General features: G+C 36.5%; 1 protein-coding gene across 3 annotated transcripts in view; it reads right to left on the bottom strand.

Moving 5' to 3' along the window:
• Positions 1–2,137: 2,137 nt before the first annotated feature.
• The window catches only part of LOC110031410 (MORC family CW-type zinc finger protein 2-like), a 121,385-nt gene continuing 111,555 nt past the window's right edge, over positions 2,138–11,967 (bottom strand). For all 3 annotated transcript variants that reach the window (XM_020734589.1, XM_020734588.1, XM_020734587.1), the window contains one exon: positions 2,138–2,725. In XM_020734589.1, the coding sequence (XP_020590248.1) occupies positions 2,341–2,725 (385 nt within the window). In that variant the 3' untranslated portion in view covers positions 2,138–2,340. The remainder of the gene's footprint in view (positions 2,726–11,967) is intronic.

The following is an 11,967-nucleotide window of genomic DNA, read 5'->3' as shown; positions in this document are numbered from 1 at the left end:
CTCTCGTTGTTCCCACCGTAATTACTCAAATGATATAACCTTTGGATGGCATCGAATGTGGTTCTAATGATTTTGAAATTTCTCCCCTCTCTCGATATCCCTCTTCTGCTCTCGTGTTCATCGCACAAAGGCTCACACTTTCTTGCCCTCTCAGAGGAATGCATGGTATAAAGAATACAACAGCTTATATATGAATGCTTGTATGCTTATATGTGTTGTTCAGAGGAGGAGTTTACCCTCTAATGTTACAAGCAGAGAACACGAGTGTGCCTGTGTGCATAGATATTTCTCGACCACCCCATACAATTGTGATGGTTAGTTCTCTAAGCCAACAAGATAATCTTTCAAGGGCGAGTGAAGCAGAGCTTACCTTACCAGACAATTGTACTATTTACATTACTAACAGTTGTGCCAACGGGATAATATTATGTAGGAGCAGACAAGGGTCTTTCCATCTCGAACAATTGTGATGTTTAGATTGTTAACTACTGTGTTAATGAGATAATATCGGCGAACACTGTGTTAGGTTTTATTGACAGTGATTCTGACAGAGAGAAATGTGTATTTAAAGAATATAAAATAAGAGTAAGATAAAATAAATGCATATAGAAATCTTTATTTTTTTTCATTTAAAAAATGTCATTGATACGTGCATTAACATATATAAGATTTTATATAAAAATATGAAAGATTTGCATATTATAAGATTTTTTATAGGGATATGAAAGACCAACATACATATTGAATTATTTTCCTTGGTTTACTGTAATTTACATGCGTGATTACTCATGTTATTTTTAGATACCTTATTATGTTTCTTTAATATTTTTTCTTTTAGCTTTTAATAGAGGCGAGAACACCAATCGGAAAGGAGAACTTCAACTTGTTAATTTAATTATTTTCTTTGGTGACTCTATCATTTATATGTGAATATTAAACTATTAGTAATAGAAATAAAAAAAGAGAATACTTTCACCGTCCAATTATTCATTCACGGGGCTTGGAACTAATCAAGACATGTCATGCAAGGTAATAATTCACATTACCATGAGATTTCTAAGTTTATTGTTGATTTTCCTCACACTAAGCTATAAATATATAAATATAAAGAACCAATAACATAATTTAATTTCAAAATCTTATAGGAAAATAGTACGAAAATTCATACAATCTAATTTATAATAAATTATATGCTTTGCTTCTTTTCGGAATCATAATCCGTTAGAAATCATACTCTCAGCAGTTTATACTCAAAGAAATGATTTAGAAATTCGAAAAATAAAAGAATAAATAACAGAACATACAAATGATCTAATAAAATGAATCAGGCGATTCAATTGATTTGTAGATGACTCAATATTCGATTGGCCACCCTTTTAGGGAACATTACATGCGTACCACAATGCAATTGCGCATCTAACAGCTAAAGTTTTTTATTTACTCTAATATAACACTTCTGAAGTCATGAACCCATCCATAAATATGCAAATTTCACTTGAAAAAAGAAAAAAACAGTTTAATAATGATGAGATTTTCAATGTGATGTTAAGATTTTAATTATTATAAATATAAATATGAAAATTTAGGTGTTACATATGTTAAAAAAACAACAAAAGAAGCTCAGTGAACAAGCTTTACTTTTTATTCCTATATTTTAATATTTACATTTAAAATAATAAAAAAAACTCTAATAAATTCAAATAAATATAATTATTCTTAAAACACTCACAATACTTCAAGAATTATTTCATATCCTTTAAAAAATTTAATTTATTTTATAAAAATAAAAATAAAATAGAAAAATATTAGACCAATATATTTTAAATAACAAACCTAAAAAGAAACCACAATAAAAAGGAAGAAATACATCACAGAATTTCAGAAAAAAGCCCACTTCACTCCATGGACATTAGACTTGAACGGAGCGATCCGTCCAGTATAGATAATATACTAGATCAAATGTCCAATTTACACACAATATATATATATATATATATATATCACGAGCTCCCAATTTAGAATATAGAATTAATTTAGGCTTTCAATAAACAGAATAGAAATGGTTTGAAACTAAATTAGAAGCATTCAAAAAAAAAAAAAAAACAAAACATTAGGAAATATTTACCAAGGCCATCCCTACTGTGAATAAACATCCTACCTTCAGACTAAACTATTCCTGATCAAAAACATATCAGCAGACACTGTACAAAGGAAAGAGTCCATCCCAAAACTAATTACAGAAAATTCATTCAAAATTTTACATCTATGGGTCATGTTAATTGCGCTATGCTCTGTCTGTAATCCTTCTTTGAATGCCCTTGCGCACCATGAAAGGATTTTTTAGTTCAGTTCAACTTTCGCATTGTCGCCGTTCTGTTCGCTTCTTCGAGGCCTCCAGCTGTTAAAATTCCTTTCCCTCTTAAAATTTCTTTGATGATTAGGCTTCAAATCATGATTGCTAGAAGTTCTTTTAGGCATTCTTACTGATCTGCTTTTTCTGTGTCCCCAATCTTCTTCACATTTAGCTTCGAGATTTAATTTATGCAAATCAATACGACTTTTTTCTTTCACAATTGCTTCGGGTGAGGGTGATGATTGACCAGACTTGGTTATAGAATTTTCGGGGACATGTTGATGCCTTTTCGCAGAGATGGTAACAACTCCTGCCTCCATTTGCTGTTCAACAGCTTCACACTTCCCATTAAATGGTGGCATATAGCAAAACCTAAGCAGAAAGGATAGAAAATATGGATTGGAAATACTTAAAGATGATTTATAAATAAAAAAATAAATAAAATAAAATAAAATAAAATAAAAAATAATAGAACTGCACAAAATGCATCTGAATTGATAAGAAGAAAAAGTTTAGCGTTACAACACCACCATTTGGTCTGTTAAGCAAATAAATATTCTGGAGAAGGTGGATTCAAGGTAAATTCAATGAAGTAGGGAGGAAAACAATTATGTAGCCTGAAACTTCAATAACTTTGATGAGTACCTAATAAGAAATGGTGAGAACTATTGCAAGAACTAATTTCTGTTAGTTTTTATTCACCCAACTATAGAACCTGGACTAGCCACTCATCAGCTGGCAAGAAGCACATACTCTATATTTTCTTCGTCTTGTTATTATTATTATTATTTGTTCTGGCCTTTCTTAGTGAACAACTTTGATGTACTATTTTCTTTAAGTACTTAATGATATATTAGCTTTCAAAAATAAAACAAAAGAAGCACATACTCCAGTTCCTTCTCATGTTATTGCTAATATGTGGAACATAAGCTTAACCTGACAAGCTCACTGCCAAGGCGATGCTGTTCCATTCACCCTCACCAAGCTTACCTAAGTTCGGCCGCTCAGTATTGTCAAGATATCACACTCCCCGAATATCATTCTTGCTTCAATGTTCTAGCTCACTTGCATGGTGCCATCACCTGCCTCGTCAAACTCATTACTTGAGAACCTGCTTTGTGCATCCTCACGCTCGTTGTTTGCGGGCAATTGCTCGTTAATGTTTCTTGTTTAGCATATTAGTTCTATTCTCTAGCCTGTGCATAATTTAGGGTCTGTTGGGACAGCTGTAGCTTATCCAAATAAACAACTTATCCCGATAAGCTGCTAATCAGCAGTTGACACGGATAAATTGGTTGGTTGTTTGGTTTGTGCGTTTGGAAAATAGCTGATTTACAACTGTTTTTAAAAAAATGATCATTCAGTACCTGTGCAGTAATGTTGTTTGCAACAGAACTATCATAGCAATAAAATTGATGCTTGAAAAGCAAAAAACAACTGCAAAACAATACAAAAAGTAAGTTAAGATATAAAAATAAAATATTACAAAAAGAAAAAAAATCATCCTATTTAATAAATAATCAAAACGAATCGTCACAAAAACGAGGAAGTTCAAGTTATTTATGTTTGATTTTAAAATTCCTAAATTTACAATATGATAAGTGTAATTTATAAATAATCAATCAATTTGAGATTTACTACTCCTAACAAAACTTTGTGAGAGAATTACACCCATGGCATGGGGAGATTCATACAAAAAATTTAAAAAACGCCCATGCATTTCCCATGAGATGTTGAAATCTTTATAAGAAAATCCTAAAAAAATTTTATCAAAAACTAATCAGAAGATCATAAGGTCAAATAAAAAAGTGTTCAAACTAATCAAATAGAATAAAATTTCAAATTCTGCTTCTGTTGAGTTAAGAATGTAGAGTTTACTTGGAGCTGAATATAGCTAATTTTGAGCAAACCATTCTCATATACATGAACAATGGCCAAATGAGTGAATGACTATACCTAAATCTCTATTTGATGAGGCTACCTAAGTTACAATTCTCTACCGTTCTACCTAAACCAAAATTTCGCTATGACAAAAAGGCCACAAAGAGCTAAAATAATCTTAGAATTCTAGAGCCTATGGAAACAGACTAAAAACCTTTACTGAACAACAATACAAAAAGACAGTAAATCAGGATCCAAAAAAAAAAACCGATAACCCACTTGAACAAATATAATCAAGCTCCTCTATGACAAAAAATAAATAAATAGGTAAACAAATAAAAACAAACTTGCTAATCTTGAGATGAATTGTGCACTTTTCTAGCAATTTCAAAAAAAAAAATCAATGCTATTGAAATGAATTTTTACAGTGCCAGGGGATTGTGTAGTTCACTAGAAATGCTATGCAATTCAATGCCATTAATAAATTGTTTAATTCTCAACTTTACCATGCAAGAAATTAATCTCCATTTTCCTGCATTTAAATATACTCCAAATCTGACAATGCATAGCGACCAAGCATATAAACAATAAACAGAAAACATGAAATAAACAGAAAATTTGAAAGACAATTATAATGTCTGAATAATTGCAAACCAAAAGGTGCCCAAATTGGATATTCTCTACATGTTGGAAAACTTTGGGGCAAGGAGGAGAGACTGGAGGGAGAAGAAGGCGAGCTCTTTGTGTGGAGTGGGGGGAAAGCAAGGAATGATGCCTAAAGGGAACACATGGCATAGGAAGGAGAGTTGCTACGGCCGAATAGTGCGGCTTACTCGCGCGGTGGACATTGACGTCGAATCGCAGGAGACGAAGCGGGCGGCGCCGTCTATTTGTGATGAGGCAACGTTAAGGTCCCAGAAAGTTGCATCCACTGCTAGATGGAGGCTAGCCATTTATTTGTTCTCTTCTTTTGCCCTCTGGTGGATACTCTCGCCCCGATGTTTTATGGTAGGAGCAGAACAGAAGGATGAGAAAGATGGGAGTATCGCTGGTATTTGTATGTGGTGATCCCATTGTGGCCTTCCCTACTAGTTGTAATCGCGACTATATTGTGAGGTTTCATTCATGAAGGCGATGGTTTGGGCGAAATCAAGAGAGCGGGAGTGATGTAGGCGAGGCTTCGGGTTGCGACGACAAGCAAGGCGTGTGTGGCAAATGACCAGCAAGCATATTCTTCAATCATCTTCTCCTTTGCGACTCTTCTCTTTGGGACGGGTCTAGGGCAACCCGTCAAAATATTTCCCGAAATGCGGACCAAGGGGTAGCTCCACGGTCCGCGTTTAAGCTAAAACCCAAACACCATTTTCGGAGATGCTGGCCAAATGTAAAATCTAAACTGTGATGCAGCGTTTTCAAAATGCCTCCGCAGCTGATAATCTGACCCAAACACACCCTTAATGGGTCATTGGCACAACAGCCTCATGGAGTGACCAATTATTGTTTGAAGCTCGCGACCTTTGTTTCTTAGGCAACTTAGTTTTCGCCCTTGCATCCAATAGACTTATATTATTATTTTTTATTCCTGCCATCAAACTAGATTGCTACATTTAGCTTTGAATTGTATCACAATTACACTTCCATTTTTTTTCCTTGAATTGGAGCTTTTTCATGCATCTGTTAACAAACATCGATCGAGCTCGCCAAGGAATTTGAAGACTTATGTTAGGTACAAGATTAAAAGTGAAATTTAATTATTTGTTAGTTATTATTGTGGGGTATAAATAGGGCTTAAGATGTTTAGGTTAGGGTTTGGGAGAGATTGCCAACCACTCAAATTGTAGTTGTCTATCATTTACGTATTCGGATTGTGTTGTTTGGTGTTGTTAAAAAAATATTTTATTTCGCCCAAATTTCTATGAAAATTTTTATCAAATTGGTATCAAAGCATTTCGCCACAGCTCCCCCTCGCATCGTGTTGAATTCGTCGAGCCATCCATCACTGTCTGCCTTCATGACTAAATCTCCTGACACAAACGTGATTCAAAGCCGAGATCACATAAAACCTACTGATATAATCGCGATTTGAGCGATCGAGGAAGCTAATGATGGGATCGTCCTTACGCCACTCGATACAAAATCACAATTCGAGCAATCGAGAAGCCAAGGACAAGATCACGACTTACAAAGCGATACGGTCCCTCAATTTGACCTTTATGGGATGCAAACAATGAGATCGCGACATACAGTGATCGAAAATCGCGATACGGTCAATCTAGCCAGAAAAACAATGATGGGATCGTAATACATTTCAGACCGATGCAATCAAGATACGGTTAAAGATTCGATCTAGCTAGGAAGGACGACGATGGGATCGTGATACATTTTCGATCGATGAGAATTTCGTGACCGAACCACGTGAAATAGTCGCCTTTGTGACCGAACCTCGCGATATAGTCGCGACTCGTGTTAGCTAGGAAGTCAATGAAAGGATTGAGGCGTACATGAGTTCTTCCTTTGTGATCGAAAACCTTCCTACGAGTAATGGTGGTCAAGAAAACTAATGCCTTGGAGGAGAAATCAGAGGAAGAGTTGAGCCAATCAGATATGAAAAGGAGGACCGTTTCTCGTCCATGGAGAGGAGATTCATGCACTAGAAGAAATGATGAAGAAGATTGTGGAACAAACCCGACGCCAGCTACCACATGGTTGAGTGACGATATTTGGAGTAGATGTGTGTGGCAAAAATCAGAAGGATTTCCGCGGCATCAAGATAGTATTGTTATCTTAGACAAATCTAGATCTAGAGCAGTGAAATTTAGAGAAGGAATGGGAAGAGGCCTTGAGCATGCAAAAATCCTGAGATTAGGGGTTTCTCCTATTAGTGTGTGCCCATATCATTACTCGAAGGTACAGAAGGACAAGATCGAGAGATGGATGCTAACGATGTTGGAGGCTTGAATCATGACTTAGTGTGAGGTCCTTCTCATTATTGAAGGAGGATGTGAGTTGGTGCTTCTGTGAGGATTATCGAAAAAATTGATGAAACAATATCTAAAATTTTTTATCCTGGTTATCGATACGTTACAGGATGAGTTGTTTGGGGCTGCCAAATCATCCAAGATTGACTTGTAGTCAGGGTACCAATAGGTATCTCAAATTCATGGGGGTTACTACGAATTTCTAATTTAATGGAAAGGCTTGCTAGATGAAGACACCACGTGGGAGGAGCAAGTCTAAAAGAACAGTTTCTTCTCTTCCATCTTGAGGAATAATGTATCTTTTTGGGAAAAGAGTGATGTTAGATCGATGCCGAAACTGCCGAAGAAATTGAAAGCTTATGTTAGGAGCAGGTCTAAAAGGACAATTTAAGCATTTGTTAGTCATTATTATGGAATATAAATAAGGCTTAATTTGTTTAAAATTAGGGTCATATTATGTGTGATTGTTGTCTTCCATCCTATGGTTTGGGTTTTGGAGAGATTGCCGACTTCTCAAATTATAGGTATTTAAGTTTAGGATTTGGGAAAAATTGTCGACCTCTCAAAATGTATGTGCTTATCTTTATATATTTGGGTTGTGTTGTTTGGTGCTCGTGAAGAAGATATTTTGTTTTTCCTTAATTTCTACAGAAGCTGCTATCAACATCTTATCCACCTATGGCGTCAACTTCTTAGGGGTTGTCCTCCGTCATGACATGTTGTCACTGGCTAGGCATGATTGTCTTAGGGGTTGTCCTCCGTCATGACATGTTGTCACTCGCTAGGCATGATTGTATAGTCTAATGCTTCGTGTAGGTCATCTTGATTCCTCATACTGGATCTCTCTAGATGCTAGTGCCAACTTTCATGAATATTGCTCCCTACTCTTTTGCTAATTTATTAGGGTGAAGGGGCTCTCAATTGTTCCGCCTCAAAACTCATTATTTATTTGGCCTCATTTGGGACAGCTTATTCACAGCAGTGGCGTTTTTAAAAAAGTCACTGCCCGTTTGGAAAGCAAGCTTCACGTGCGTATTCGATACTGGCGTTTTCCATTTACATTAAACGCGGATCACGGGTCCTCCACCGCGATCTGCGTTTCATTTGAGCGAAAGAGAACTTTCGCCCCTGCCATCGCTCCCTCTGCCCTAACTCTCGTTCGCTGAAAAGTTTGAAGTCAATCAGGGAATCGGAGGGACGTCATCCTCTTTCGACGCATAATTGTTCGAAGAAATTACCGGCCCCAATTGTTGATTGATTTCGCTCTACCCATCTTTCAGCAATTAACGAACATCAACTTGCTACGGCATGCAAGGAAACAAATTACTCGGAGGAGAGAGAGAGAGAGGGAAGGAGAGAAGCAAGGATTAACAATGCGGTGGAGATGATAGGTACGGATCCTCCTGCTCTCTGATATTCACTGATGAGATGGGGCAGTGCGCATCGCGGCGGTCGTCGAAAGCTAGCGGCGTGAAATGGGCCTCATGCCGGACCTCGTCAGAGATGAATAGGTGGCTCGCGGTGGCAAGGGAGCAGCTTTCCAAGCTTTACATCGTGAGGAGGTGTGTTATTATGCTTCTATGTTCACAAATTATGCCCCAACGATGTTTCGTTCAGTGGGGGCATGAGGAGAGTGCCTCCAACGATGTTTTCTGTGGAGCTAAGGTGTGTGATGCAGATCATAGTGGTGATGGGAGGGTTCTTGTTTAATGGATTGATAACACAGAGCTTGCTATCGATGTTGTGTTATGAAATGGGGGATCTTCCTCTTCGAGGGATGGATTTTGTTGATGACTACGATTGTGTTCTTCTTCTTGCCGGAGATGGCGAACATGTCGGTTGAGGAGATGGGAAGGGAGTGGAGAGGGCTTTCGTATTGAAACAAGTTTGTGGAGGAGGATAATGGTTAGGTTGAGGTAAATGGGAGTATAGGAGCCCTAACCATTGTAGTTTTGTCGCAAACAGCCGAAGAGCTGCGTGTTAGATTGGTCATTTATCCATCAAAAGCTGCGAATCAGCAGTTTTCCAAACGCATAAACCAAACAACTAAACAACTTATTCAAAACAGAGGCAGAACGGTCATTTATCTAGAATCAACTGTTTTCCAAACACAGAAACCAAACAACTAGCCAGCTTATCAGGATAAGCAACATTTGCTCCCCAACCTCGAAGAGGGATTGCCGAGCCCTGCCAGGGCTGTCCCACATCATGAAACCGCTACCGAACTATCTTCACCCATATCCCATAGCGTGGGACCGATTTTTTCCAGTGAGATCACCCCGAAAAACACATATACAACAAGTAATAAAGAATTTGGAATAATAATCAACCTACTGAAGGGTCAAGAAAAGGCTAATCTTGTATTACAGGAATCCTTGAGTATAATGAGTAAATAGATGTTTTACGTAGGCGAATAATTACACAACTTAACTATTATGGTTGAAGGATTGCAAAGAACCAAAGTAGACAAGGATGTTGAAATACAGTCATCAACGGAAACACACAAATCCTCTGTGAAGAGGAGGGAAGTGGGTTCCCCTGAGTTCACATAACTACCTAAAAAGAAAGAAAGAAATTGATGTGCAAACATGACTTGGGAGATGTCCCGCACATTGATACACAGAGTATAGTTAATAAAGATAATAGAGTAGATGAAGAGAAGCTAATTGTACATACTACAGATGGAGATGATCCAATAAGAGAGTCGCCAAAAAGAATAGAAGATGTCGAAGACAATGTATTCAACGGCAATGCGACGCTTCAAGAAGATCCTGAAGAGGTTGAACGATCAGTGAAGGGTGTTCTAGAGTCGCTAGCCCATATAGTAAACAATTATTTCTATTGTCATCTATATCTTCTAATATGCCATTAGTTTTTATCAGAGATTATGTTATTTTGCAGGCTCTTCGTGTGACGTCCCATGTAGATCCCTCCAACATTTCAGCTGTAAATAGTCCTGCTGGAGAGCAATCATTAGTAGAAGTTGTACATAGTCCCAGTGGAGAGCCAGCAGTAGTAGAAACTGTACATAGTTCAATTGGAGAACCAACAGCAGTAGAAGCAAAGCATACTCCTATTGACAGTGAAGCCCAAGAAAGGCAACACAGACTAATAATTATGGATGATAAAAAAGAGCCCAACCAAGAAGACAGATGTACCGAGCCAGAGCTCCCATCCATACGCCTACGCTATAGTGGTACTAATAATTATTTATAGCTGCTCTTAATCAAATATTGAAATTACATTGATATGTTACGAGTCTTGAATTCGTTTGTAGCCTCATATTGCTAATGTAGGATGTAATAGATAGGTGTATTGCCCGCTACCCTGGGGTGTATTGCCCGCTTCCCTGGGGTGTAAGTAGATGTAAAAATCTATTGTAATGCTATAGAAATCGTGTGATATTAGATTCTAACAAACATTCTTTGCTAACAATACAGACATGATGTCATCCTTAGTAGGGAGAAAGTCGTACTGGAGCGTGGTGCATTGGAGGATGTACTAATGAACCGTTGTTTCGGAAACGAACATGTTGATATGTTTTTCATGATGTTGGCTAAAAGAAGGAAATCATCACCTACAATGTACAAAAAATTCATTTATGTGTCCCCACTGTATTGGATAATTACAGACGTTTAATTTATTCTATTATTGGAAAATCTTATCTTCCTTTGTAGACTAAATAGAATTAGTTTGTTCTATTTTATTGCAGATTCATAAGACGTTTAAATTAGATATGGAAACATTTATTAAACACGTTACAAAGAAAGCAATTAAAGATAATGAACTCATTTTAGATCCTATTGTTGATCGTCAGCACTGGATTTTGTTAGTTGGGGAGTTGAAAGAAAGAAAATGGAAAATATATGACTCACTGTCCAACATGATGCATAAAAGGGTTGCTATAAACCTTTTAAGTAGATTTGACACAATCCAGATGTTGAATTGATTTTTTTTTTTTGTCAACAGTACAATGAGAACTACAACACACCAATACTCCACTGAAATCACTCAATGAACACTATTATGACACAACAGTAATACAAGAATAACACAAAATTTACTAAGTAAGAACACCACTTGAGTAACACACCAATAACACAAGGAAAACACAACATTTATACTGCTATAACACCTCAATTATTAATGGATAACACTGTAATAATAGATCAATAACAAGTACATAACACAACACTAATATAAGCAATAACAGCAGTGACACAATAACAAGACCACTACTAACATTTGCTAAAACACTTGATCAAACTTTTCAGGTCAAACATCTTATAAACGATGATGAACATGCATTCTGGTCAAATATAAATAAATGGCCAATAACATTTCCTAGAAATGTTCTCACTCAAAGTAACAACCACGACTGCGGCATGTTTGTATGTAATTATATGGAAACTATAGTACAGGTTGACAAAATAGACAAGAAAGAGCATTTAAACTGGCAGGAACATATGGTCAAATTTAGAGCTCAAGTTGCCTATGCCATTTGCATGTGGGCTCGACAAGAATCGTAAATATTTTCTAATTGTGTACCGATATATGTTCCTCATTTATTACTTTGTTATTATGTTGAGAAGTTTCATTCATTTGTTTTATTCCATGCGGTGGATGTGCATATGAATGATTTGAGTGATTGTGGTTACTACTTTTTAAGAGAATTATATAAGTAATCATATGAATGATTAGTGTTATTTTAATTTATTTTATTTTCTTTATAAGAGAAGTAAAAGATATATAGTA

This window comes from Phalaenopsis equestris, unplaced genomic scaffold, assembly GCF_001263595.1.
Source record: "Phalaenopsis equestris unplaced genomic scaffold, ASM126359v1 Scaffold000807, whole genome shotgun sequence".
NCBI classification, from domain to species: domain Eukaryota; kingdom Viridiplantae; phylum Streptophyta; class Magnoliopsida; order Asparagales; family Orchidaceae; genus Phalaenopsis; species Phalaenopsis equestris.
The sequence above is the reverse complement of the archived record's forward strand: the minus strand, read 5'-3'. Positions and strand labels throughout refer to the sequence as shown.